This window comes from Scardinius erythrophthalmus, assembly GCF_964197995.2.
Source record: "Scardinius erythrophthalmus genome assembly, chromosome: 10".
NCBI classification, from domain to species: Eukaryota; Metazoa; Chordata; class Actinopteri; order Cypriniformes; family Leuciscidae; genus Scardinius; species Scardinius erythrophthalmus.
Genome location: NC_138230.1, coordinates 25,376,240 through 25,402,443, shown reverse-complemented (window position 1 = coordinate 25,402,443; position 26,204 = coordinate 25,376,240). Strand labels below are relative to the sequence as shown.

The following is a 26,204-nucleotide window of genomic DNA, read 5'->3' as shown; positions in this document are numbered from 1 at the left end:
CACAAACTTCCTAAATACTGAAAAAATAACCCCAACAAATTACCCAAAATGCTCAACCCAGGATTTGGGTAGAAAAAAATGACACAAGATTTTTTAGAGCGAGGAATTCAAAACAAGAAAACCACCCAAACCCCGATAGTAGCTCACTCAAAACCACCCGGAATGCCATAGCAACCCCATATCAACGTCCTGAACGACCCACAGCCTAGCATTGCACCAGCAAAATAAAAATAAAAAATTGCATTAAAAATCTCCTGACATTTTCTTCAGTGAATTATTAATTTAGTGGCTGTTAAATCATCCCAGACAAATTTCCACAGACCCATATGAGTCAGTCACATTTGTGGGTGTGACAGACAGACACTTTTTCATTCTGAATATTGACCATATTGTAAAAGCCACTTGAAAAGCAGCATTAAGTGTGACCTGCATATTATACCATACATCATCTGACAGTGATTCATTTTAACACTGCCCTTCAGTGCTGCCTCACAACCTCAACCGAGGACTGCGGAACACATGTTTTAATGACGTTAAAATGTGGTAGTAAATATGTCACATCTGTCCCGGTGAAAGAGAGGAGAAAGCAACTCGAAGCTGATTTTTAATTTAAAAGGCAATTTACCGGCAGTTTAGTTGAGAAAGGTCTTGACTCCAATCTAGGTAGATGCATTTGCATAATTGACACATAAAGCTGCAATTTGTACCTGTAAATCCTATTTGATAATATGCCTCTATAGCTCATCCTTTGTGTGTGTGTGTGTGTGTGTGAGAGAGAGAGATAGAGAGAGAGAAAAAAAAAACAACAACACACTGCATAATTTAAACTACCTTCATAAAAAAAAAAAAAAACTCATTAAGTACAGAACACATGTTGACTTCACAACACCATTCAGTCTTAAAAACATTGATTGCATTCATCAGTTTGTAATAATTCTTGATTTGAACATATTCTTAAAAACTGATTCAATATGCTGTACGTTTCTGTGTTGTATTTTATTTCTTCAGGAAATATAAATTGCCAGTTTGGCTTGACCAACAATAAAGTTCATTAATTGACATCCGTATTTCTTTACATTATTACACTTAACACCCAGTATAAAAAATGTATAAAAAAAAAAAAAGAAAAAAAGAAATGATCCCTAATAAAGAAAATAAAAAGTCTAAGAGATTAAAGAGTTGAGAAAGTCTGTCACAATTCATAAAACAATGGAATATTGTTTCTCTCTCGGAACAGAAACGACAATTATCATTTATAGTGGGATTAATTTCTGTCAAAAAAAAAACAAAAACAAAAAACACTTTAACAGCTTTTTTCACCATACAAAATTCTCCTGCCCTTTTATTCAATTGTGATTTGTATAGTACTTTTCACTCTGGTTTAATTTCCTCTACCACTCCTAATTTGTTTCTCCGCACTTTGTCAGCTCTGTCTGTTAACGCATGTTTATTAATTATGAAGATAATTAATCAATGCATTTGTATACTTTCTATAATCTCACTGATCTTATCACCAGATGTGCAGCAACATTTTCTGCATTTTTTAGTCCAGGTCCTGCTTTAGCCCTATTCGGACGGGATTAACTTAAGCAAGTCAAGTCAAGTCGTAGCTTGGGTCACAAGTCACTGGCAAGTCATACAAACGTTTGATGATTTCACTGAATTTATATATTAAAATAAGTTAAAACTACATAAGTTGTGGACCATGGTTTTATTTGCAACATTTTTTTAAAACATGCATTTCCACATACAGCTGAGTGGTTACAATAAAAATCTAAAAAATAAAAAATAAATAAAATGTCAAACTACATAGCCTAAAATGTAAATGTAACTGAAATTAGGCCAATTTAAATTAAAGCGTGAAAAAATAAATATGCCTCAAACATTGCAGAAGACCATTAAAGGGTATTAAACAATTCACAATTCAAGTATAATGGTTCCTATACCACCAAATGGCATTCTTCAAACTGGCATCCCCTTTATATAAGTTATATATTTTTAATTATGAAGTTAAAACCGCCAATAGGTGGCTCCAAATCACTGTCTAAATGTGCGAGTCATAGAAGTATTCATTCAACTGATTTGTTCAAAACGGCAGATTCGTTCTGGAACTAAGCAACTAGGTCACTGAATCACAAATACGCATAACTCTTTCTGTGGCTTGTTTGGAACTATTTTCATTGGAGAAATAGAGTAAAAACAGAGAATATTTGGAATATTATGTTTAAAATGTCACATCACAATATTCACTCTTTGTTTACTGAACTGTTTTATAAAATCATTATCACATGTGCAATCGCGCCAATATTCTGGAAATATTTTTTTAGATCTTAAGTTATAATTATAAAAATAACTCATACTAGGGCAATTTTTCCACCACATTTTGAATTTTGGGTGCATATTAATTCTGCTGGCATTTTGCCCCCAACCCCCTAATAACATCTAACCCTGTTTAAGAGAAACATAAAACACGACAAAACATTAAGTTTTCTATGTTTTTTGTCATTGGAAAGAACGACATATTTGGCTTTAAAGCATGATTTGAAAGAAATGTGGCAAATGTTATGCAAAACATATGCCATCATTAATTATCATTTGAATATTGACAACATTAAGCTATTTGAAAACATAATTGTGTATAAAGAGGCATGCTGTTTTGACCAATATTCTCTCTAGATTTAAAGATAGTCAAATTAACTATAACAAACAGGTTAAACAAGCCAGCTTACTTTTAGACGTGGTGAATGAAGTTCGACTGTTCGAGGTTGTGATGGTCGTCCGATATCCCTTGCCAGTTATTATGCGTACAGCAAATCTTCTTGTACGAATATGGTCAATTTCTAGTGTTTATATCCTAAAAGAAACGATGCTGGGAGATGTTTATGTATTTAGTGCGCTGCCGCGCTCACACCGCGATGTATGTTTTTTCTGAGCTTGTGCAGCGTCACGCAATCGCGCAGAATCTGATGACTGGCGTCAATGGTTCCGTTGTTTTCATTTTGTTCATCAATTGATGTTGCGATGATTTATATAAAAATGTATATCAAGTCATCATATCAGTTCATCTATTCATATATCTATCTTAGGGCTAGGCGATAAAACGATAACGATATCTATCGCGAAATAACATTTTCTCGATAGAAATATGAGACTATTGCATAGAACTCATTTGTCCAATTTTTTTAAAATAGACATAATAATAGCCAATCAGAATTTAGTAGCGCTGTGCCGAACCAATCATTGTGGGAACAGAGCCATGTTCCCAGACTTCCCACTGTTACCTACAGCACTTGTGAATTAGCAAGCGGTACACATGTGGATGTCTGGGCTGCAGGAGCCGACCGGGCAGCGGAGAACATTAATGTTCCGTCTGATGAAAAATTTACCGAGAACTCCAGCGTTATACCATAAGAGGGGGAAAAAAACAAAGAGATTTAAACATTAAAATAAAATAAGCCTTCACACACAGAATATAACCTAGCAGTCACCCCCCCCCCCCCCCCCACACACACACCTGATTCTGGTCTGATTCTAAACAAAATAATTAACATCTGGCTTGACACTGCTAATAGCTTAGCATTTCATTTAGTTTATGTTGTCTTTGAAAGCTGCTCTAATTTGCACCAAGGATTTAAACAAAAATGTATCTATATTCTGTTTGATTTTTTGTTTAAAAAAAAAAATATTCTGATAATTTGTTGTTAGTTCCTAGCTAATTCATTTCATATTGACAATATTATCTTTTGAAACTTGAAAACCTTCACTTTTTGTTTAGTTTGTAATATGTGTAACTTTTTTTTTAGTTATCTGAAAAAGTTGTGCTGTGAGGCAATAAATGAAGGGAAATGAAATTACAAGTGTCGACCACACTTTGTTGCTCCTTCTCAACAATCTATCAGCACTCAGAATAAAGCTTTGAAAGTTGTCATGTTCCTTCAGTACGTCTGTCATGTTTAATCTATGACAGGAAAGAAATATTTCAATCCAAACAAGCTGCTGATGATTTCACATCTCACTTATGAGCAACAGAACATTTAAATTTGACAAATATAGTGATTTGATTTATATTGTGATATATATCGATATGGCCAGAAATGAAAAAAAATATATTGTGAAATGAAAAAATATATATATATTTTTTTATCTGTCTGTCTGTCTGTCTGTCTGTCTGTCTGTCTGTCTGTTTGTCTTCCTGTCTGTCTGTCTTGTCTGTCTGTCTGTCTGTCCTTTCGTTTTTTATTTCAATCTTTTTTATTTCTTTTTTGTTTTTTTTTTTGTTTTCATTTATTTAGCTCTGTACACAGCATGGCTTATATCAGTCATTATAGCATCAGTCGTCTGCTTTTCTGTGCAAAAGTCCTAACAAATGCGTCCATATCTAGACCTGTTGTTATGGCCTTCTCGTGAGCCAGAATTGAGGCTGTATTCATCCGCAACAGCCACGGATGGGCTGGGAACGACGGGGGCTGCGGGTCTTGTGCAACTAGAACTAGGTGTACTGGTACTGGACTGGGCACGGGGGTTAGAAGAAATTGTAGCGAGTCGAGGAGCAGTATCACCCGACGAGCCGGGTGATTCGGTCTCTGCTGCAGCTAATGCCCTAGCAGCCTCGTTGCTGCTGCCAGTGCTAGCTTTAGCAACCAGAAATCGGCGCATACTCGACTCGTCACTCGGTGCAAATTACAAGAGAAAGCGATAGAGAGATATGGAGGGAATGAGAACACGCTTACAGAAAGAGTAACCAAATAATTTCAGTGACTGACGGCGAAGGAAACTCAAAACAGGGGCTGAGCTCAGCTGACGACAGTGTGTCTGCGTGCTCCGCTCTGCAGTGACTGACTGAGACGTGAAGCAGCTCAGCAGGTTCACCACAAGCCGGTGAAGCGACTGGCCACGCCCTCCCTATGCATCTACCAATCAGTAGCTACTTTGAATGAGGGATAGAGAGCAGAGAGCGCTCACTCTGACCATTTTTCTTGAAATATTTTTTAAATTTGGGATCTTTGCATGCCATCACATTTGGGGGGGCAGTCACGGCATTTGGGGGGGCATTGCCCCTCCTTGCCCATGCCTATATCCGGCCCTGACTCGAGTCAAGTCATGTGACTCGAGTCCCCCATCTCTGCTGAACTGATTCTCAAAAATACGGAACAAAGTGCGTTCTGTATCAGTTCAATACGGAACAAGGCTTTTATGTGTCAAATACGGGACGATTCCGTATTATACGGAACGGTTGGCAACCCTAAGGTGACTCTCCAAAACCACAGGTTCCTCAAGCAACCAAAAAAAGAGATGTAGCTAACTCTGTCCACTGATGTTTCAAAAGTATCCACACTTTAAAAAGACTTTTATAAAAAGAGGGCAGTCCAGTCAAATCCAGAAAAGTATAATCCGTCAAGAAAAGTGCAGCATGAAGTCCCATTCCATTCACCTCACGTAGAATGGTTTGAGCTAATGGCTTCCACACTAGACTTTGAGGTCCCATCAGTAACAGCTGAATGAACTAACCGATAAGTTGCTCCTCTGCTGATAAGATTAAACAAGCCTTGACCTCCTTAAACTCTTGGCAGAAAAAGAACACTGTGAGGTGTCAAGTGCAAATTGTTCCAGAAAAAGTTAACCATCTCTCTTTGAAGCTTTGGTAAAAGTCCAACAGGCAGATCAACACAGTTTATGCCATAGAGAAGACCCCACCAGGTTATTGATTATAAGCCTGCGACCTATATAAGACAGTTGGGGAAGTAGCCATTTCCATTTTTGTAAAGGTCCTTTAATTTTTTTCTAAAATGCAATCCCAATTCTTTTGAACAAAATCATCATTGCCTAAAAAAATTATGTATTTGAATCCACCTTTATTCCAGATTAAACCTCCAGCTAAGCTGGGAGGCCCTCTATTTCCAATCATCCATTAAAAGGGCTTCACTTTTTTCTTTTTAAAACGGTTAACAATAATCTCCAATTTCAAAGGCTTTTTCCTGGTCTAACGAAATCAGACCACATTTAACACCTGATAGCCTTGCAACCTCTAGAACATCTCTGACCAATGATACATTGTCAAACATTGACCTATTGTGTATACAATAATTTATCAGAATGTATTACTTGACTCAAAACTTTGCTTAACATTGTTGCTAGAGCCTTTGATAATATTTAATAATTTGCTTAAAAGAGATATTGGTCTCCAGTTACTTATGTTTTGAAGATCCCCCTTCTTTTTCAACAGAGTGATAACAGCTCTTCTACAGCTTAGCAGTAACAGTCTTTTGTTTAAATCCTCATTAAGAACCAAAAATAAATATTCCCCAATCACTGGCCATAAAATCTCATAAAAATCAACAGAAATCCCATGAATACCAGGAGTCTTTCCATTTTCCATACTCATCATAGCTGTGTATAATTCATTTTGTGACAGAGATTGTTAAAGCATAGTATTAGACTCCTCATCAATCTTTGAAAATCATTAAAACAAGTAGAGTCTTTATTTTCTCTTTGACACAATTCACATTTGTGTAAATTTGAGTAGAAAATAATAGCATGTTTATGTATTTCACTAGGCTCGGTAAGTGAGTAAATGACACAACTTTGACCATTTTTGCTTTCTAAATTGAAAAAAAAAGATGGTGCATCTATTTGTGTAACACCCCTTGTGCTTTTTACATCCAAGTCTGCAAACAAATATTTTTTCAATTTACTGTTTTCAAAATAATCACAATCACCTGTAGAAGCTGTTGTACTCAAAAGTTGTACTATCTTCATTGACTGGGCCGCTTCCTTAGTAACATTACAGTTTTTTTCAGTCGCTAACAAGCGTTTGTCCAACCAGTGTTCACATTTTCAAAACTCTAAACACAATTAGCACAGCATCAGTCTTTTCTGGCCATACCATTCACATATTTCTTGTATTTTTCACACAATATGCAGTCAGTGAACACATTTCCATAATGCTTTAATTTTCTTAACAGACAAGCTATACCTCCCAACAAAATTATAGAGTGTTTTTGTAGTATTTACAAATGTTAACACACAACATCCCACAACAGCAAAAACAATATTCCAAACCTTAGATACAGCATGGACTGCATTTATTTACCATTTACATGAAACTTTTACCATTTTTGTAAATTTCATGATTTTAGCAAAATGTGATTTTGATTGCTAGCAAAATGTGTTGCTTTTGAACAATGTCATGAAGAAACAAGCTTTTCGAGTCCATATGCATCTTCCTGTAATGATGCTGAAAATCCAGCTTTTCATCACAGGAATACTGTAAATTACATTTTACACATGACATACATATTTTTAAAAAGAAATCAGTTAAAAAGAAATCAAATTGTACTAATATTTTACAATATGAAAGTTTTTTTTAAAAAAAACTCTGCTTCTGCAATGATATCAGTTCAAAAACAATATATCAGTGAGAGAGTCAAGGAGCTACAACGACAATATGTCCAGATATAGTGTACTGTATATTCAATTCAATGTCCAGTTCTATAAGCTTTGCACTTTGCAAGTAGGTAACCTACACAGTAATATGTTACAGTACAGTATAGTATACAGTGATGATATGATTTACATAAACTTTGTTTTGAGAGTTATGGAATTGGAGGCCAACCAGGCCCCTCATGAATTCATATACATAGATGAGGCAGGATTCAATCCGGCCAAAAGGCGTCGACCTGGACAAAATGTAATGTTTTTGCTGTTGTTTTTTTGTTCAGAATGCTCTTGTGTGTTTCATGGATATTTTTCTACTGTACCTCCTGTAGTAAACAGTAAAGGAATAAAAACTGATTTGCTTTTTACTGGAATGCTTATGAATGTGACTGTACTGTACATGTGGACATACAGTTCCCAACCAAGAAATTTAGTGTAAAACGGTGGATTGCATGTTTTGCATGCAGATACCTGTAAAACTGAAACATAAAAGTCTATGCAGTTTTAGTAATGTCAACAATAGCCAGTATTTTGAAACCTGGTGTACTTTGATTGACTGCATGTACCTTGTGAAGTGAAAACAAGTGTTATTCTTTGACAGAATAATTTCATTTTGAGTCAGATTTCCAGTGTTTTGGTAAAGTTAGTGTGTGCACAGAGAAACATGTGTTCTGTTTTGAAATGAAGAGTTAGTGTATATTTAACAAAATGTGTTTTTGAGAAGACAATTAACCATTTGGCCAATTGTGTTTTGTAGGTGTGAGTCTGTGTTAAGAGTTTAGAAAAATTATCTGAAGTATGGGTAAGCGCTTGTTAGCGATTGAAAAAAACTGTAAGAGCGTATTCTTGACACATTGTTTAATATGGACCTTGCCACAATCATGGAAGTATAAAACTGATTTTGTTCCTTGAAATTTTCCCCCCAAAAAATAAAAAAAATCTCAAACTTTTTATCATTTAAAAGTAATGTATTAAAAATGCCAATAAAGCACTCTTTACATTTACAGAATTAATACAAATATTACAAATAATTTAATAGTGATCAGAAAAACCGAATGGAATTATTGTGATGTTTATATGAATGTACTTATTGTACATTATCTAGCAATATTTGTTTGAAAATTAAACACATAAAGCCATCCAGTCTTGCCATAGAAATAAGATTATCTCTACTATGTACCCAAGTATATAGTCTGTTCTTGTGATGAACATTCATCCTGTCACAAGGTGGTTGCGGCAGAGATGAAACAGGATCTAAGTGCAGCACCTTTAAAAAAAAAAAAAAAAAAAAACTCAAATCTTCATACAACAGAATCTCAGGAACAGAACAACCAACTTAAAGGAGAACTCCGGTCAATTTTAACATTGAGCTCTTTTTTTTGTAAATTTGGAGTGCTGTCAATACAGAGAACAACGAAAAAAATCGGTGTTGCCTACACCGTGTTATCCTCTTTTTAAAATTTGCACCCTGTTGACTTCAATGGGGCAAGTTTTAAACCTGCTTTTAGCCTCTTAACATCCTTGATGTGTCATTACAAGTGCACAGCTAATGTGAGTGATTCCTTCGGAGTGATAACGGGTGAATCTGACTGCAGTAGATGTGAAAGATATTAATAAAAATGATGTTATTTCAGCCAGCGCACATACCTGTATTTTCTTCCTGTTTTCGGTCGAAGTCCATAGTAATCGATTGTCGAGTTCACACGCATAGGTTTAGTTACCTATGATCACACGCGTGAACTCAACAATAGATTACTATGGCCTTCGACCGAATGTCCAATTTTGGTTAGCTCGTGCAAATTGTAGCCTCTTTTTCCTATTTGTAGTGGAGATGAGTGGTACCCGGTGGGGTCTTCTGCTGTTGTAGCCCATCCGCCTCAAGGTTGTGCGTGTTGTGGCTTCACAAATGCTTTGCTGCATACCTCGGTTGTAACGAGTGGTTATTTCAGTCAAAGTTGCTCTTCTATCAGCTTGAATCAGTCGGCCCATTCTCCTCTGACCTCTAGCATCAACAAGGCATTTTCGCCCACAGGACTGCCGCATACTGGATGTTTTTCCCTTTTCACACCATTCTTTGTAAACCCTAGAAATGGTTGTGTGTGAAAATCCCAGTAACTGAGCAGATTGTGAAATACTCAGACCGGCCCATCTGGCACCAACAACCATGCCACGCTCAAAATTGCTTAAATCACCTTTCTTTCCCATTCTGACATTTAGTTTGGAGTTCAGGAGATTGTCTTGACCAGGACCACACCCCTAAATGCATTGAAGCAACTGCCATGTGATTGGTTGATTAGATAATTGCATTAATGAGAAATTGAACAGGTGTTCCTAATAATACTTTAGGTGAGTGTATGTTCTCATTCATTTGCTAGTAAATGTCATCAATTTAGGCATTCAAATTTATTCCTGTCTGCCTGTGGGATTTCTAGTCAGATATTCACATAAATCACACACACACACACACACACACACACACACACACACACACACACACACACACGCGCACACACACACACACACGCACACACACACACACACACACACTATCCTCTCACCCTCAGATAGCCCTGATAATGCATCAACTCTCTGTTTTACCCTCAGGAGACCAGGATCAACTGCATTCGGATCGCTCGTAAAGGTAATTCATTCTTTATCTGCACTGTTTACACGCTTAAGGGCATGTCTCAATGACTGTGCATATACATCAATGCCAACTAAATGTCCAAGTGGTGATAGTTGGGCACAATCCACCCATAATTGTGATTCAAACAGAGGTGGACAATAACAAAGTACATTTACTTGAGTTGACGTCAGAAACCGACGTCGGATTGACGTCATAACCCGACGTCTGATTGACGTTGGAACCCGACGTCAGACTGACGTTGGATTTTGGTTGGAAATGAAAGTCGATTTTCATTTTCAACCACAATACAATATCTGTCCAATGTTGGAGATTAACGTCAAGCTGACGTTGGATTCTGACATCAACCTGATTTTCATTTGCAACGTTGGGTTTGGTCTTCTAAATGCAAATTTTGTAATTGTTTTGGAGCACACTAGCAAATATCATACTTTTTACTCCACTATATAGATGTGTACTTCTTTTGTTGGGGTGGTAGTAGGAGTGTAAAAAAAAAAAGAAAAAAAAAAAGAAGATGATTATGGCTGTTGTTCAGTTGTTTAATTTCTATAGGATTTATAACATTCTAAAAGCTACTAACTGGTAGGTGTATTCACTAGGTTGCTTCAGAGGCATAAGTATTACATACAACAATGTAATAGGCACTTACCTAACGCTAATATGTATCTCGTGCCTCTAACAAGTGCTTTCGATCTTCTTTCTGATCTGAATGGTGAAAACACTTGAGTTTTGCCATAGACTCGTCCCTCGCCCCCAACTGAATGCTTCTTCAAGCGCCTCCATACTTGAAAAAACACGGAAAACTACTTTTAATTAGGAAATGACGGAATATTCACGTACATATTTACAGCGGGTCTTTCATAGATGGACTTACAAAATGTAGGCATCAAGCTAAAGTCTAACACCAGGTTCACACATACTCAGTTGGCAGTGCATACTATACAGTTCATATTACAGTACGTAGCCTGTACGGTGGAGATACAGGACAGGCTCATTGTTCTTTCACGTTTTGATGTGTTTGCAGTGCGCAACTGATCCGCGGCTGTATACGACAAACAACAACATTTATTCTTTTTTTTTTTTTCAACTAGTTGTTACTGAAAATGTAACAACTGATTCTGCAGGTCATAAAAAACGTCTCGGTTATGTATGTAACCCTCATTCCCTGAAAGAGGAAACGGAGACGTTACTTTGAACGTGACCAACTGAAAGGGAGCATCTTAGTAACGCATGTAACCCTCATTCCCTGAAGGTAACATAACGTAACGTCGAACGTGACCGACTGAAAGGTGAACTTTGTTTTTCCATCTCCACGAAGAAATGAGTGCCATCCATTATGTCACCTTGTTTATCTAAATGTGAGGTAAGGTGTAGCTTTCCTTGCTTTACCATGTGGAAAAAGCCATGTGTTGACTATGAAACACAGTCGAGTTTAAACTGTATGTTTTTATGATTAAATACATTTACGTGTCAATCTATGTTTATATTTATGCGAACAATGCGCTGTCACTTTGATTCAGCAAGTGCAGCACAGCAAAAATAGATACGGAACGGAAACGATCACTGCACTTCTGCAGGCGCACCACTCCTGGAATGCATTGCCAGACCACATCCATGTGTTGTGTGCAGGCTCTGATCTGTTAATATAACAAAAAATAACGCACCACATATGCACCGCAAACAGAGTATGTGTGAACCTGGCGTAAGAAAACATTTAATACAATGCACTGATAAGGTAATCTCATGATGCATTGTGAGGTTGGTTATGGATACAGTTCACAATGAAAAGTATATTATCATTTATTTTTTTTTATATTTTTTTTAATCTAAAGCTTACATTGCATTCAAAGTATGCATTTTTATAAGTTCATGGTGTACTGCTGCCTGTGTAGGCAGTAATTGGGAAAGGTCACATTAACAGTAACACATAATAATGCTCCTTATGTGAAGCACCTGAATACATGGCTAAGGCTGTATTGTTGTCAATAGATCATTTTTAAACATTTTTCTAGAAATACTTTTTATCACTGATTGTATTTTGGGGCTGTTGAATACATTGGTTGATGAACGTTCAAATGTGTGTAATTATTTTTTTAGGACACATGACACACGAAGTAGTTCCAAAGCCCCTTTAAACTGAATTTCCAAGGTTAGCAAAAAATAGCATAGTGTAGCTTTATACTGGCAGAGAAACAAGAGTTTTTTTTTATTTATTTTTTATGGATGTCAATGGAGGAAAGGCTTCAGTATTCTTTTGTGAGGAAACAACTTCGTTCATTGACAGCCTATTTTTGCTGATATTTAATCTATTTGATGTTTAAAAAAATATTTTTAATTGAGCAGTATTTGGAGTTCTTTGTGGCAAAAACAAAAATGTTGTTTTATAGAAGGTTTTGTGACTAGTAGGATTCAGTTCAGACAGCTGACTTCTTGTCTCACTGTCCTATAAGCCAATGACTTCACAGGGAGTATTTGTGTTCAAAAGTATACTTTTCGGACAGACTTCTGAGGCAGCATATGATCTAATGATCAACAACAACAAAGAGAGAGAGAGAGAGCTTTGTTGAAAGTAAATAATTAATTACCACAATACTAACTGAAAAAAAAAAAATAAATAAATAAAAAAAAAAATAAACAGCCACAATTTTTTTTTTTTTTTTTTTTTTTTTTGTACAGAGAATAGTGTGATATCATTAGCACACTCACACACATGGAAACATGCTTGTGCACAGAAACCTGTTGTCACTGCTTCCCAGCATCTTTATCGATAAAATAGCTTTGCAACTACAAAGCTACATTACATTTCTCTGTAGCAAGATGGTAACATCGCTGTTTTTAAAGCAGTTAAACTAACTACTTTGCTGTTAGTAAAGACGCTGCTGCCAAACACTGTTGAGAGCCTTAGGTAATTCACACACTTAATTTCTCTCCCTGTCTCTCACATAGCCGCAAATCAATTGCTCAAGTCACTATTACTCTAAACACCATTACCATTACTCTTAGCTCTAAAATGATACATTATTTCAGCAATGGACACTTGGAATGAAATATGTAAGAAATCAGTTCTACACACAAGAAAATTATAAGGACAAAATCCTGACAAACATATTGATGTCTTAAGGTTTGATAATCATGGTGTAAGCAGAATAATTGATGATGGGCCATTGAATTATCGTAAAATAATGCACACCAAGGCCATGAAGCAGAGTGGTCATACACCTCAAATAAGTGTTATAATCAATATAAGAGTATTTATAAGAGCATTTCCCAGCACATTAATTTTTTTTGCAATTTTTGAATGCATTCTGAAATTGCCTTATGTGTGAAAGATTAATGCTATGCTGCCTTCAATCTGGCTAATGAGAAAGCTTCAACCTCATTTTGAAAATACATCCAAAGCGTGCATATGATGCATAAATGTTTTCTAGACTTTGGAACAGAGATGTCTCTGACCTTTTACTGCTCTTCTCTGCGAGGAAACAACAAAAATAGCAGTAATGTACAATATTGTACAATAGAATGTCAAAATACAGTGAAGTAAAAATAAGACTCACGCTTTTATTCAATGCTGATGTTCTGTACTGTTAGTGGTTGAGCGAGTGTCTATTTTATGAAAGTTCTAATTACTTCATTATATTGTTAATTAGTTTGTGAGTTTAGCTTTATGAAGATACTGAAGAATCGAAGTACATGGCAAAAAAGAATGCGTTGCCATTACTGGATATACTATACTATTATACTATAGCCCATCAGCAGAATGTCTCTTTAGACTCTTTGTTTTGTATGTCATATTCTGTTATTTAGGTATTTATTTAGTCAATGATATTGTAATTAATGTCCGTACCGCAGATGGTATGATGATGCACTTCCATCCCTGTGATTTTTCAAATGGCAATTTCTGCTTTTGCAGGCACCGCAGGGGCTTAAATTAATCGAGAGAGAGATTTCATGCTGTTCTCTGGAGCTGTTTGGAAATTGACTGCATTTATAAGTAGAGAAAATGGAGACACAGAGACCCATAAAATCTGAGGAACACGCTAATTTTTTTTTTTTTGTTTTAGTTTGTGACATTCTTTCTCAAGTAGGTGACCAGTGGGCGCAGCTGTCATCACAGGACACTAAAATGGTCAAATGCTGTATTCGCTGAAATGTTGAAAGATCCTTTCTGATGTGCAGGTAGATTTGTTCCGGGTTGAATAAAAAAACAAAAACAGTTGTTTTTGCCAAAACTGTTTGGGACGAGACGTCCAATTTCAAGACTGGGCAAACTTTCAAAAATGTGGTGCTTTTAAGAAACTATACAGCGGCACTGCATGTTCTAGACTGCTCCCATGTCATTTTAGAGCTGAAATTATGTAAGTTTTGGCTAAATCAGTGCTATTTTCAAGGAACAGGAAGCCCATATGGCATAATATTTGTGAAAGGAGACATTCAGTCATGAATTTGGCTGCAAAAACTGGGTTTTAAAAGTTCTAACGTAGGACCATCATTCTTAGCTTTAGGAGCTGGACCTCTCAGAATCTAACCTTGAACAGCACAATTGCATCTCTGACCTGACCCTAATTTGCCCAAGACCCGGTCTGCTCTTGCTCCAAGGACACCCCGGGTTGAGCTTCTTCCCCTGTGGCTTGTTCATGTGCTGCTTGATGCAGATAAACTTCCTCTTCATCTCCCTCCAACCCATGCGATACCTTTAGCAGGTTAACATGCAGTAGTGTGCCAACATTACCTGGCTACTGTTCTAATCTTATAATGCTCATCTGCTGGTTGAGATAATGTTGGTGTGCTGTAGTAGTAGGTATTCGACTGGGCAAATTATATCCTAATATTTTTTTGTAGTTTTGAAGGTATTCAGATTTATATTTGTATATTTATGTATTTGCTCTGAAATGACTTAAAATAGTGATATTTATTTTTTGAGGAATAAATAGTTATAGCAGTTATAGCAGTAATAGCAGATATACTCTACGTTACAGATATGCACTAAAGTTTTTGGTCAGTACGATTTTATTTATGTTTTTGAAAGAAGTATCATATGCTCACAAAGGCTTCGTTTTACATGATTACCATTACTTCAGTATTTAGTGTCACGTGATCCTTCCGAAATCATTCTAATTTGCTGATTTGGAGTTTAGGGAAAAAAAGAAAAGAAAAAAAGAAAAAAAAGAAATCCTTATTAATGTTGAAAACAGCTGCTGAATATATTTGTGGAAAATATAAGAACAAAATGTGAATACACAGTAGAAAATTTAGTTAAATAATAACAAAACACAATAAACACATAGTAATAAATAGTAATATATATTCACTTATATTCTTACTAAAACAATTTATGAAGAAAAAATGCCACGGGGGACTTCTCAGGTCTCAGGTTACGAATGTAACCTATGTTCCCTGAGAACAGGGAACGAGACAATACGTCATCATGACGCTATGGGGAACGCCTCAGGTGTGACAGGTGTCTGAAATCAAATATCAACTCACAGCAATCATGTTGACCGGCGACAGCCCGTGAATCATCAGCTTGATTGATTAACGTGCGACCTGCATGTATAAAAGGGAGCCTTGCACACATGACAACATCCTATCGTCTGAAGGGACTGTTGCAGGCAGGCCCCGAGGCATGGCAGGGAGATGTATTGTCTCGTTCCCTGTTCTCAGGGAACATAGGTTACATTCGTAACCTGAGACGTTCCCTTTCGAAGGGAACTCAACAATACGTCATCATGACGCTATGGGGAACGAAATACCCACTCCGCCATGCTGAGGGGAGTGCATGCCAAAAGGCAGTGACAACTGTCAGAACCAGTAATTCAGAAAACACTGGAACCACTCACCCTTAGGTCAAATCGGGCTGTCAGTGACAGCACTCCCTACCAGTCATAGCCCAAGCTAATGAACCAAGAAACCGCCAGAACATAGTTAATGGGGGTATATCTGGGCCAGCTCAAAGGCTTAGGACCACAACTTCCAATAGAAGGGGTCCCTTCTAGGGAATGTGGCTAGGGAACCCGAGGGACCCCCAGCCAGTCACTATTCAGGGGAGCATGCCTCCTGAAATACCACCAGGCTGGCCTGGTGATCTATACTAAGACACACAGTCTGGCCATTGCCTGTCTGTCCGAGACAGAGCCTCTGGAAGTTGCCTTGGATAAGGCATCCAGAAACTGAAGGCCTGCAAAGCTGGCAGAAACCATTCAGTTCCGGATCACAGAGACGGGATCTCCCGGAGAGTGTGACTCAACCTCAAGAAACGACGGAAGTCGTCCACTCAATCCACGGGTCTACCCAGTGCTCGCTCTGAACACTGGGGAAGTAAGAGAGGGTTCAAAACCAGGAAGGTCTACTGAGACCTAAGACCTGATGACCCCCTCATGTGGGGAGCTCAAGTACATGAGGGCTCATATCAGGAAGGCCGGTGAGGCCTGTAACCTGGCGACCACAGTATGTAGGAGCTCGTATTCAGGAAGGCCGGAGAGGCCTGTAACCTGACGACCACAGTAAGTTGGAGCTCGTATTCAGGAAGGCCGGAGAGGCCTGTAACCTGACAGCCACACAATGTGGGGCTACCTTCAGAAAGGCCTAATGAGGCCTGTAACCACAGAATGTGGGAGATAGCTTGAAAGGGAAGCGCCTGTCGTAAAACATTGCGACAGAAGACGCATCTAGAGTGGGACCCAAGGTGAAGAACCGGAGTCTGAGCCACGTAAAAAATGGAATGAAGCAGACAGCGCATAACCCTTACCATAAATATGGATTTTAGAAAGTACACGAAACGAAAGTGCGTGTACTTAGCCATTCCGAATCCAGGAAGGCCTGGTGAGGCTTCTAACCTGGCGACCACAGTATGTGGGAGCTCATATCAGGAAGGCCGGATGAGGCCTGTAACCTGGCGACCACAGTATGTAGGGGCTCATACTCAGGAAGGCCTGTGGGGCCTGAAACCTGGCGACCACAGTAAGTGGGAGCTTGTTTTCAGGAAGGCCGGAGAGGCCTGTAACCTGACAGCCACACAATGTGGGGCTACCTTCAGAGAGGCCTAACGAGGCCTGTAACCACAGAATGTGGGAGATAGCTTAAAAGGGAGGCATCTGTCGTAAAACATTGTGACAACAAGACACATCTAGAGTGGGACTCGAGGTGAAGAACCGGAGTCTGAGCCACGTAAAAAAGGGAACAAGCGTACAGCGCATAACCCTTACCATAAATATGGATTTTTAGAAAGTACACGAAACGAAAGTGCGCGTACTTAGCCATTCCGAAACCAGAAAGGCCTGGTGAGGCCTGTAACCTGGCGACCACAATATGTGGGAGCTCATACTCAGGAAGGCCTGTGAGGCCTGAAACCTGGTGACCACAGTATGTGGGAACTCACATTCAGGAAGGCCGGAAGAGGCCTGTCTTTTTTTTTCTTTTTCTTTTTAAACACTGGATAAGTGAAACACGGTCTGGATGGTAGGCTGAATAAAAATATCTAACTTAGATAATATTCCATCATTTTAATTCCATAGAATTAAGTGCAGCCATAATCACCAGACAATACTGTTTTGATATTTATCTATACCAGGGATGGGCAACTTCGGTCCTGGAGGGCCACTGTCCTACAGAGTTTAGCTCCAACCCTGAAAAAATCACCTGCCTGTAATTTTCTAGTAATCCTGAGGACTTAGATTAGCTTGTTCAGGTGTGTTTAGTTAGGGTTGGAGCTAAACTCTGTAGGACAGTGGCCCTCCAGGACCGAAGTTGCCCATCCCTGATCTATACGTTCTCGTAATCTACATACTGCCTCGGCAAACGCGAGATTCGAGCCGTTTAAAATATATTTGGCTTTCATCCCTCGAGAAGAAAGTCAACAGGTGCGAGGTTGAAACATCCGACAGCGCACGGATGCACGCACGCCGAGATATTTCTCAATGAACACTGCCAGCACCCTCAGGAGCTGACTGTGAATGCCTCGCACCCAAACAGTATTATTTCACATATCGCGTGCACCACGGGGCTCAGATGCTGAACCCTCCTCCCTCGAGAAAAGGGTCCGACGAGAGTGGAGCGTCTTCAAATGAAAAAACGCTCACAGTTTGCACAAGAGGCTCTCGAGAGAGCCTCCCGTGCGTGCTCTTCTCCCAAGCAAAAAAAAAAACGCACAGATTGTGCGAAAATTCTCCTTCTTCTCTGCGCATTTCAGCGATATTCTCCAAACAGACAAACAGTCCCTGAAGACGAAAAGAATGTTGTCATGTGTGCAAGGCTCCCTTTTATACATGCAGGTCGCACGATAATCAATCAAGTTGATGATTCACGGGCTGTCGCCGGTCAACATGATTGCTGTGAGTTGATATTTGATTTCAGACACCTGTCTTACCTGAGGCGTTCCCCATAGCGTCATGATGACGTATTGTTGAGTTCCCTTCGAAAGGGAACTGATCTACTAAAATGGTTTAACTTCCCAAATATGCCACTGATATTTGCATTGGAGATTCTATTAAAACATATCTTTCTTAGCGCTCTCATACTTTACTTTTATATATTGATGATGTTAGTTTTATTTACACATATTATTGAATATATAAATTAAATGAAATATTTGATATTTTACCCAAATTAGCAGTGTTGTTATGTTAAAATAGTGTTTGAGTAGATTCTTATTTATGTCGATTTACAGTATTATTGATATTCAGCAAATTGATCTGATGTTATTTGCTTTTATCTCACAATCATTCATTAACTTTTTGTCTTCACTCTCAGTTGCCTGCAAGGACCATAAGCATGCTCTGGAGGTGTCCCAGCATGCCGAGGACATGGGGCTGATTTTGGGAGCCTGTGCTGGGGGGCTGGTTGTTCTCATCCTCCTGCTGGGAGCCATCGTGGTTATTGTCAAGAAAGGGTGAGTATGCGTGCACTCAGATCCATTTAAAATCAAATCCAATTTTATATTTTCTTCACATTTTCAAATTACACCAACAGCAGCATCATCAAGACACAGTCAAAAACAGCAGAAAACGCTTTAACAAATCTTCAAAGGTTTAACTGATTGAATTAGAGCTGGCTCCAAACTCACAGCTGAAATATTTGCTCAGACATGACACATATTCATCTGTTACAGAACTACATTATACAGTTTTATTACATTTCTCCCTGTAATACTTCAATGTGATTGGTCAATCGCTGCATTCTGCAGCTGTGTAATAAGTGTTATAATTAACAGTCAACCGGTCATTATTGCAAAAACGTAGTATGTAAGTAGCCTGTAGTATGAAGTATCATACAAGTAAAATCACAGTGCTGGGGTTTATTTTGCTATAATGACTGACTGAAAGTGTGAAAATAGGTTATTGCTGGGCTATAATTTAATTTAGACTCTTTTGACTCTTATTGAATGTGAAGTACAGGTAAAGGTTGGTTCCCTTTCAAGGGAACTCGCGTTGCGTCGAGTTTGACGCTATGGGAACGCTTTGCGTGATGATGTCTTGAAGCACATGTAAAATCAGTCCAATGGCGTGGCGGAGCGTCAGATGCGGGTGACGTCACGTACCAGGAAACTATAAAGCCTGCTTGAAAACAGAGAGCGACAGCTTCTGTGTCTTCAGTAGCGCTCTATGTGAAATCTGTCTCTGTCTATTTACTGTTGTCTTGTCACTGAAAGCAATTATGTCCAGCGAACAGTTCAGAATGTGTGTGCATCCCTGCCCACGTTATATTATGGGTAGGGACACTCACGTTCTGTGCATTGTTTGTTTGGGAGAGGAGCATGCCCAGTCAGCACTCGAGGGTGCTGGCTGTGTGCATTGCGAGGCGCTGTCCATGCGCTCGCTCCGATCCCGGCTGAGTTTCTTCCGGGAAGCTCGCGTTCCCCAGGGCTCGGGTCCCGCTGCTGCCGAGGCACAGCGGCGATCTCAGTCCTGGGGTTCGCAAATGGATCTATCAGCGGGGTCTGAGACGGGCTCTGCCCTATCTCAGCCCTTACCTGATAGACCTGATGTCTGTCATTAGGATTCGGAAGCACGCGCTGCGGTTTCTTCCGCCCCGATGATAGAACAAACACTGCAATTGTCCAGTTCTGAGGAACTGGATGTTGTTAGTGTTGAGGCTGAGTCTGAGGAAGCCCCACCTCAGTCTCATGCATTTGAAGAATTGCTGGATGTAGTGACGAGAGCAGTTGATAGATTATGTATTGAATGGCCATCTGATAAACAGGACGTTCGTTCAAAAAGTAAACTTGACGAACGCTTCCTGCCCTCACGTGCACAACCACAACGCCGAAATCTGCCGTTTTTCCCCGATCTCCACACCGAGGTGTCGAGATCGTGGGAGAGACCAGTTTCTTATAGAGTTTTTAATTCACAAACCACAAATTATTCTGCTATATTTGGGTATAAAGAGCATGGTTATGGGGAGATGCCGAAGGTGGAAGAGACGCTTGCGAGCTATCTCTCTCCAGCAACGGCATCTTCACTTAAAGCTCCGGCGTTGCCTAATAAGCCCCTCAGAGTAACATCTTCTCTGGTGGGCAAGGCTTATTCAGCTTCTGGTCAGGCTGCAGCGTGTCTTCATACTATGTCACTGCTGCAGGCTTATCAGGCTGAATTATTGAGTGATGTGGATGAGGGCAGGGGTATTAGTCCTGAGGCTGTTGCTGAACTACGCAGAGCCACAGATCTGTCTCTCAGGGCCACCAAGGAGACCACTAAATCAATCGGGCGGTCTATGGCAGCCCTGGTGGCCACTGAGAGGCATCTGTGGCTCAACCTCAGTGATATTAAAGACAAAGAGAAAAATATTCTGTTGGATTCTCCTGTTTCTACGCATGGTCTCTTTGGCAACGCTGTTTCTGCTGCTGTTGATAAGCTTCAGGAAGCATCTAAGCAGGCAGCTGCTTTGCAAAAACTTCTCCCCCACCGATCTTTTCATGAGGCTGCTGAGCGGGAGCAGCCTCACTCATCTAAAAAGAGCACTCAACATCGTGCAACTCAAAAACAGAGCGTGTCCGCCCGTGCTCCTCCACATAAACCACGGGGACACGGAGGGCACGCTCAAACCCAGCAGCCTTCGAGGGGTAGAACGGATCTGAGGACCGTTATTACCGCCAAGAAGGCTGCTGGGAAAAAGTCCTGACGTCCGAGGGCTCAGGACAAATGAGGGTAGTCCCCCCCGAAGTGCAGCGGTCAACACCTCTTTTTACGGTGCCCGTCTCCCTTCGGTACCCTCAGGGGACCGTTCTGCCAACCCTGCCACCTCCGGTGTTACAGGGCGCAGCGGTCTCCGGCGAGCACATATCTCAAGGACCACCCGGAAACGTAGTGGCCTCGGGATGCCCGCCCCCTCCGAGGAGGGTGTTAGAGCAGTCTGTTCGGTCGTTCCCTGCCGGTGCGCCGTTACAGGGCGACGAATTGACTACTCAACAACAAAATCCAGAAACCAGTCTCGAGAGGCTGGTACCTTTAGTAGAATCTCTGACAGCGTGGAAGCTACTGTCAAATGTTTTCTCGTTGGGTCCTGCAGACCGTGGAAAAAGGGTATCAGATACAATTCAAGAAACGCCCACCTCGGTTTATGGGGGTCCTGCCCACAGTGGTGGGTCCCGAGCAGGTTCTGGTTATGGAACAGGAAGTAAACACTCTGTTAGAGAAAGGGGCCATAGAATATGTACCTCCCTCCAACAGGGAAACCGGGTTTTACAGCCGGTATTTCATAGTTCCGAAGAAGGACGGGGGATTGCGTCCCATTTTAGATCTTCGAGTTCTGAACGAGTCAGTCATGCAGCTCAAGTTCAAAATGTTAACATTGAGACAAATCGTGCCACAGATCAGGTCCGAGGACTGGTTTGTCACGATAGACCTCAAGGACGCTTATTTCCATATTTCCATCCGTCCGTGTCATTGGAAGTTCCTGAGGTTTGCTTTCGGGGGCAAAGCATACCAATATCGAGTACTTCCATTCGGCCTAGCTTTATCACCCCGCACTTTCACCAAATGCATGGATGCAGCTCTGGCACCCCTGCGCCTCCAGGGTATTCGCATCATGAACTACATCGACGATTGGTTGATTTTAGCTCAGTCGCATCGGTTGGCGGTTCAACATCGAGATGTTGTTCTCGCCCACATGAAAGAGTTGGGGTTACGGCTGAACGCCAAGAAGAGTGTGCTTTCTCCACTCCAGAGGACCACTTTTCTAGGCGTAGTTTGGGATTCAGTGTCGATGCAGGCGCGCCTGTCACCGCCACGTATAGAGTCCATCCTTGCAGCTGTGAAAAGTGTAAAGCTAGGCCAGCTACTCACTGTCAAACAGTTCCAGAGACTGTTGGGTCTCATGGCAGCAGCTTCCAACGTGATACCTTTTGGACTGCTGCACATGAGACCCCTGCAGTGGTGGCTCAGGACCAGGGGGTTTTCCCAGAGGGGCAACCCATTTCGCACAATCAGGGTCACGCGGCGATGCTTACGTGCCCTGGTTATGTGGAAGAAACCTGGGTTCCTGTCCCAGGGCCCAGTGTTGGGAGCTCCTTGTCGTCGCAAACTGCTAACGACGGATGCTTCCTTCACGGGTTGGGGAGCGATCCTAGAGGGTCGCTCATCTCAAGGTCTGTGGGAAGACCATCATCGTTCCTGGCATATCAATCGCCTAGAGATGTTAGCTGTCTTTCGGGCTCTGAGGAGCTTCATCACAGATCTCAGGGGGCACCATGTGTTAGTGCATACAGACAACACGTCGGTAGTCGCCTATATCAACCACCAAGGGGGTTTGCGCTCGCGCCCATTATCAAATCTGGCACGCCATATCCTCTTGTGGTCCCAGGGGAAGTTGCTGTCACTCAGGGCAGCCTACATCCCCGGGGTCCAGAATATAGGAGCAGACACTCTGTCGAGACAGGGGCCGAGGCCCGGGGAATGGAGGCTCCACTCCGAGGTGGTGGAGTTGATATGGAGGGAGTTTGGCCAAGCACAAGTGGATCTGTTTGCGTCTCGAGAGACGTCTCACTGTCCACTTTGGTTCTCCCTCACGCATCCAGCTCCTCTCAGACTGGATGCTATGGTACAGGCATGGCCGAGGCTACGCCTGTACGCCTTTCCCCCAGTTGCTCTGCTCCCGGGAGTTCTGGAGAGAGTTCGCAGGGACCGGATTTGCCTGCTTCTTATAGCCCCGCGGTGGCCGGGCAGAGTATGGTTTCCCGATCTTGTGTCCCTCCTCGACGGGCATCCTCTGGAGCTTCCTGTCAGGAGGGACCTTCTGTCCCAAGCAGGGGGTTCAATATTTCAGGATTAGTTATTAAGGAGTGTCGTTACAGGACGTTTGTGATGCGGCAGGCTGGTCCTCACCGCACACTTTCGTCAGGTTCTACTCTCTGGATCTAGACTCTGCTCCAGGGTCTCATGTTTTGTCTTCCTAGTGCTGCTCACCAGATTTCACACAGGACAGACATTTGTAGCTATGGAGGCGTTGGTATAGACGTTCCCATAGCGTCAAACTCGACGCAACGCGAGTTCCCTTGAAAGGGAACGCCTCGGTTACGACTGTAACCTCGGTTCCCTGAAGAGGGAACGAGCGTTGCGTCACCTTGCCATATCTCCTTCATGCCTGTCAGCGGCTACTTCAGACTTTTTACGAAGCTGTCGCTCTCTGTTTTCAAGCAGGCTTTATAGTTTCCTGGTACGTGACGTCACCCGCATCTGACGCTCCGCCACGCCATTGGACTGATTTTACATGTGCTTCAAGACATCATCACGCAAAGCGTTCCCATAGCGTCAAACTCGACGCAACGCTCGTTCCCTCTTCAGGGAACCGAGGTTACAGTCGTAACCGAGGCGTTTACTCTCTGTGAAAAGATAAGTGTTTTCATGCATACAGGCAGAGTGCGAATTACCCCACCATAACTGGGGGGTACTGCTCTTTCACTTCTTCTATGACCATCATGGTCCACTACCATATCAATCCCTACCGTGATCGCCAAGTGGAAAATGTTTTGTGCAACACACATATACATGTTTTATAGGTGTAAACATGGTCTAAAATAAGATAATGAAATGTGCGTTTTTTGTAGATCATCATATATAGCCTAATATATTTCCCACATTTTTTTTTTTGTTGGAGGAGCTTGGTATCTCTAGGGGGGTCCGGGGGCTTGCCCCCCCGGGAGAAAATTTTGTACATTTTAAAGATAAATTCATTAATCTGGTGCACTTTGAGTCACCCGAATCCACTATTAAAAATAAATAATTCGCCCGCAAAGCGCCCATATTCTTTGATTTAGATATCTGCATCTGATCATCACATTACAATTATTCAAATTCTTAGTGTTAAGCATGATAATATGGTAACATATCACACTGAAGTAGGCTGATTTAAAATGAACATTTATTTAAAATAAAAGTTCTTCTTTTGGCAAAATTACATTTCCTTAATAGCCTAAACAGAGGCTTTACTCCCTTCAAGCTTAAATTGTCAATGTTTCATTACGTCACTGTTTGAAAACACTCAGAATAATTTTTTGTACCTTTATAAAGGGCATTTTCCCCTAATTTTATTAAATGAATGCTCCATCTTTCATTTCAAATTCTTAAATTTGATAAATATATTCAATATAATTCAATATAAAATAATTAGACACTAGGCTGTTACCAATAAAATTAAATAATTTACATTGAAAAATTATAACTGTATTAGATTATTTTAAATATTTCTGTATATAGAAATAAGGAATGTTGAAAAGAATGATAGGCTACTTTATGAAACTAGCGTTTTGTCATTCAACTGACACTTGCGTGAGAAGTTGAAGTCGTTCTCTATCTCTGTTGCTTCTAGCGCCACGGTGGTTAAAAATGGTACGGTCCACAATAGGGGTGTCTGAAATCGCTTTACATAAAAATTCTCCTACAGTGAGTTGACTTGTATTGTAACTGTAATTACATTTTTTCACAATATCAGAAAAATTATCTGACCCCCCCAAAACTGATATTTCTGTCCCTTTGGGGGGTACTTAGTCTTCATTGGGGGGTATAGTACCCCCCAGTACCCCCTGTAATTCGAACTATGCATACAGGTATTGCTCCTGTGAATAAGAGAGTTTAAAAATGCTGGTAAATCATTTGCTGCAAAGAAGTACATTGAAATTGAAGTTAAAACAAAAGTAGTAAATATTAATGTAGCATGTGAACAAAACCATAACATTAAAGCAGTTGTGTCATATTTGTACTATTATTATTATTATTATTATTATCATTATTGTTTTACCTTGAGGTCAAATAATGTTAGTTAGGTTAGCGTCCTTCGGTAAAAATCGTATAGTCCCACAGACTACAAAAAATATCTGCGGCAACAGTGTAAAAGTATTCCTAGTAGCAGGAAAACCGTGGACTTATTGGCAACACTGCAATATAATGTATAAAAACCTTTATTTCACTGAAATGCACCAATTTGTCAGCACTGAGAACTGCTCCCATCTGACGAAGTAACTCAAAGGCTGGGTTGTAACACCACCACTGGGATGAGTGGGGGAGGGGTGTATTGTTTAAAAGGTCTGTGACATTGACCCAGCCACTAACTCAAGAGCTGGGTAACACAAAAAAAGACCCAACCCTGAAAAAAAAATAGCAAAAAACAAACAAACAAACAAACAAAAAAAAAAACTATCCAACAAGCTTAACCCTGCGTTTGGGTAGAAGAAGAAGAAGAAAAAAAAAAAGCATTTTAGAGTGTAGACATTGCGATGCACAGTATAAAAAGAGAGTTTGAGCCAATAACAAAGGTCCAAAAAAGGAGCCAACACAATTACTTCATATCATTAACAAATATGAGACTCAAAAATAGCATACAAATGCACATTCAGATTCAAATAATATATGATATTATATTTAGATTAAAATATGCACCTCGACTACCCTACTATACCTACTACAGTATATTACCAGCAAATTATTTTAGAGAGTTGTAGTAAAGCCAAGTAGTGAAGCCAGTTGTGAAACAATGTGTTTTTGTATTTGTAATAAACTGGCATGAAGCTACAGACATATCTTTATCTCAGTATATTTGAGTAATAAGCATATTAACATGCCTGATCACTTGCCTTCCTGCTAAAACAATAGAGAATAGTGCTAGCAACGTTAAGGTCATGAGATCGATCATCAAGGAATGC

The 26,204-nt window shown here is 40.3% G+C and overlaps 1 protein-coding gene across 1 annotated transcript in view; it reads left to right on the top strand.

The window, feature by feature from the left end:
* The window catches only part of ptprua (protein tyrosine phosphatase receptor type Ua), a 446,907-nt gene that overhangs the window by 338,057 nt on the left and 82,646 nt on the right, over window positions 1–26,204 (top strand). Inside the window, exons 13-14 of the mRNA XM_081375841.1 lie at window positions 10,039–10,075; window positions 18,824–18,962. Coding sequence (XP_081231967.1) covers window positions 10,039–10,075; window positions 18,824–18,962 — 176 coding nt within the window. The remainder of the gene's footprint in view (window positions 1–10,038; window positions 10,076–18,823; window positions 18,963–26,204) is intronic.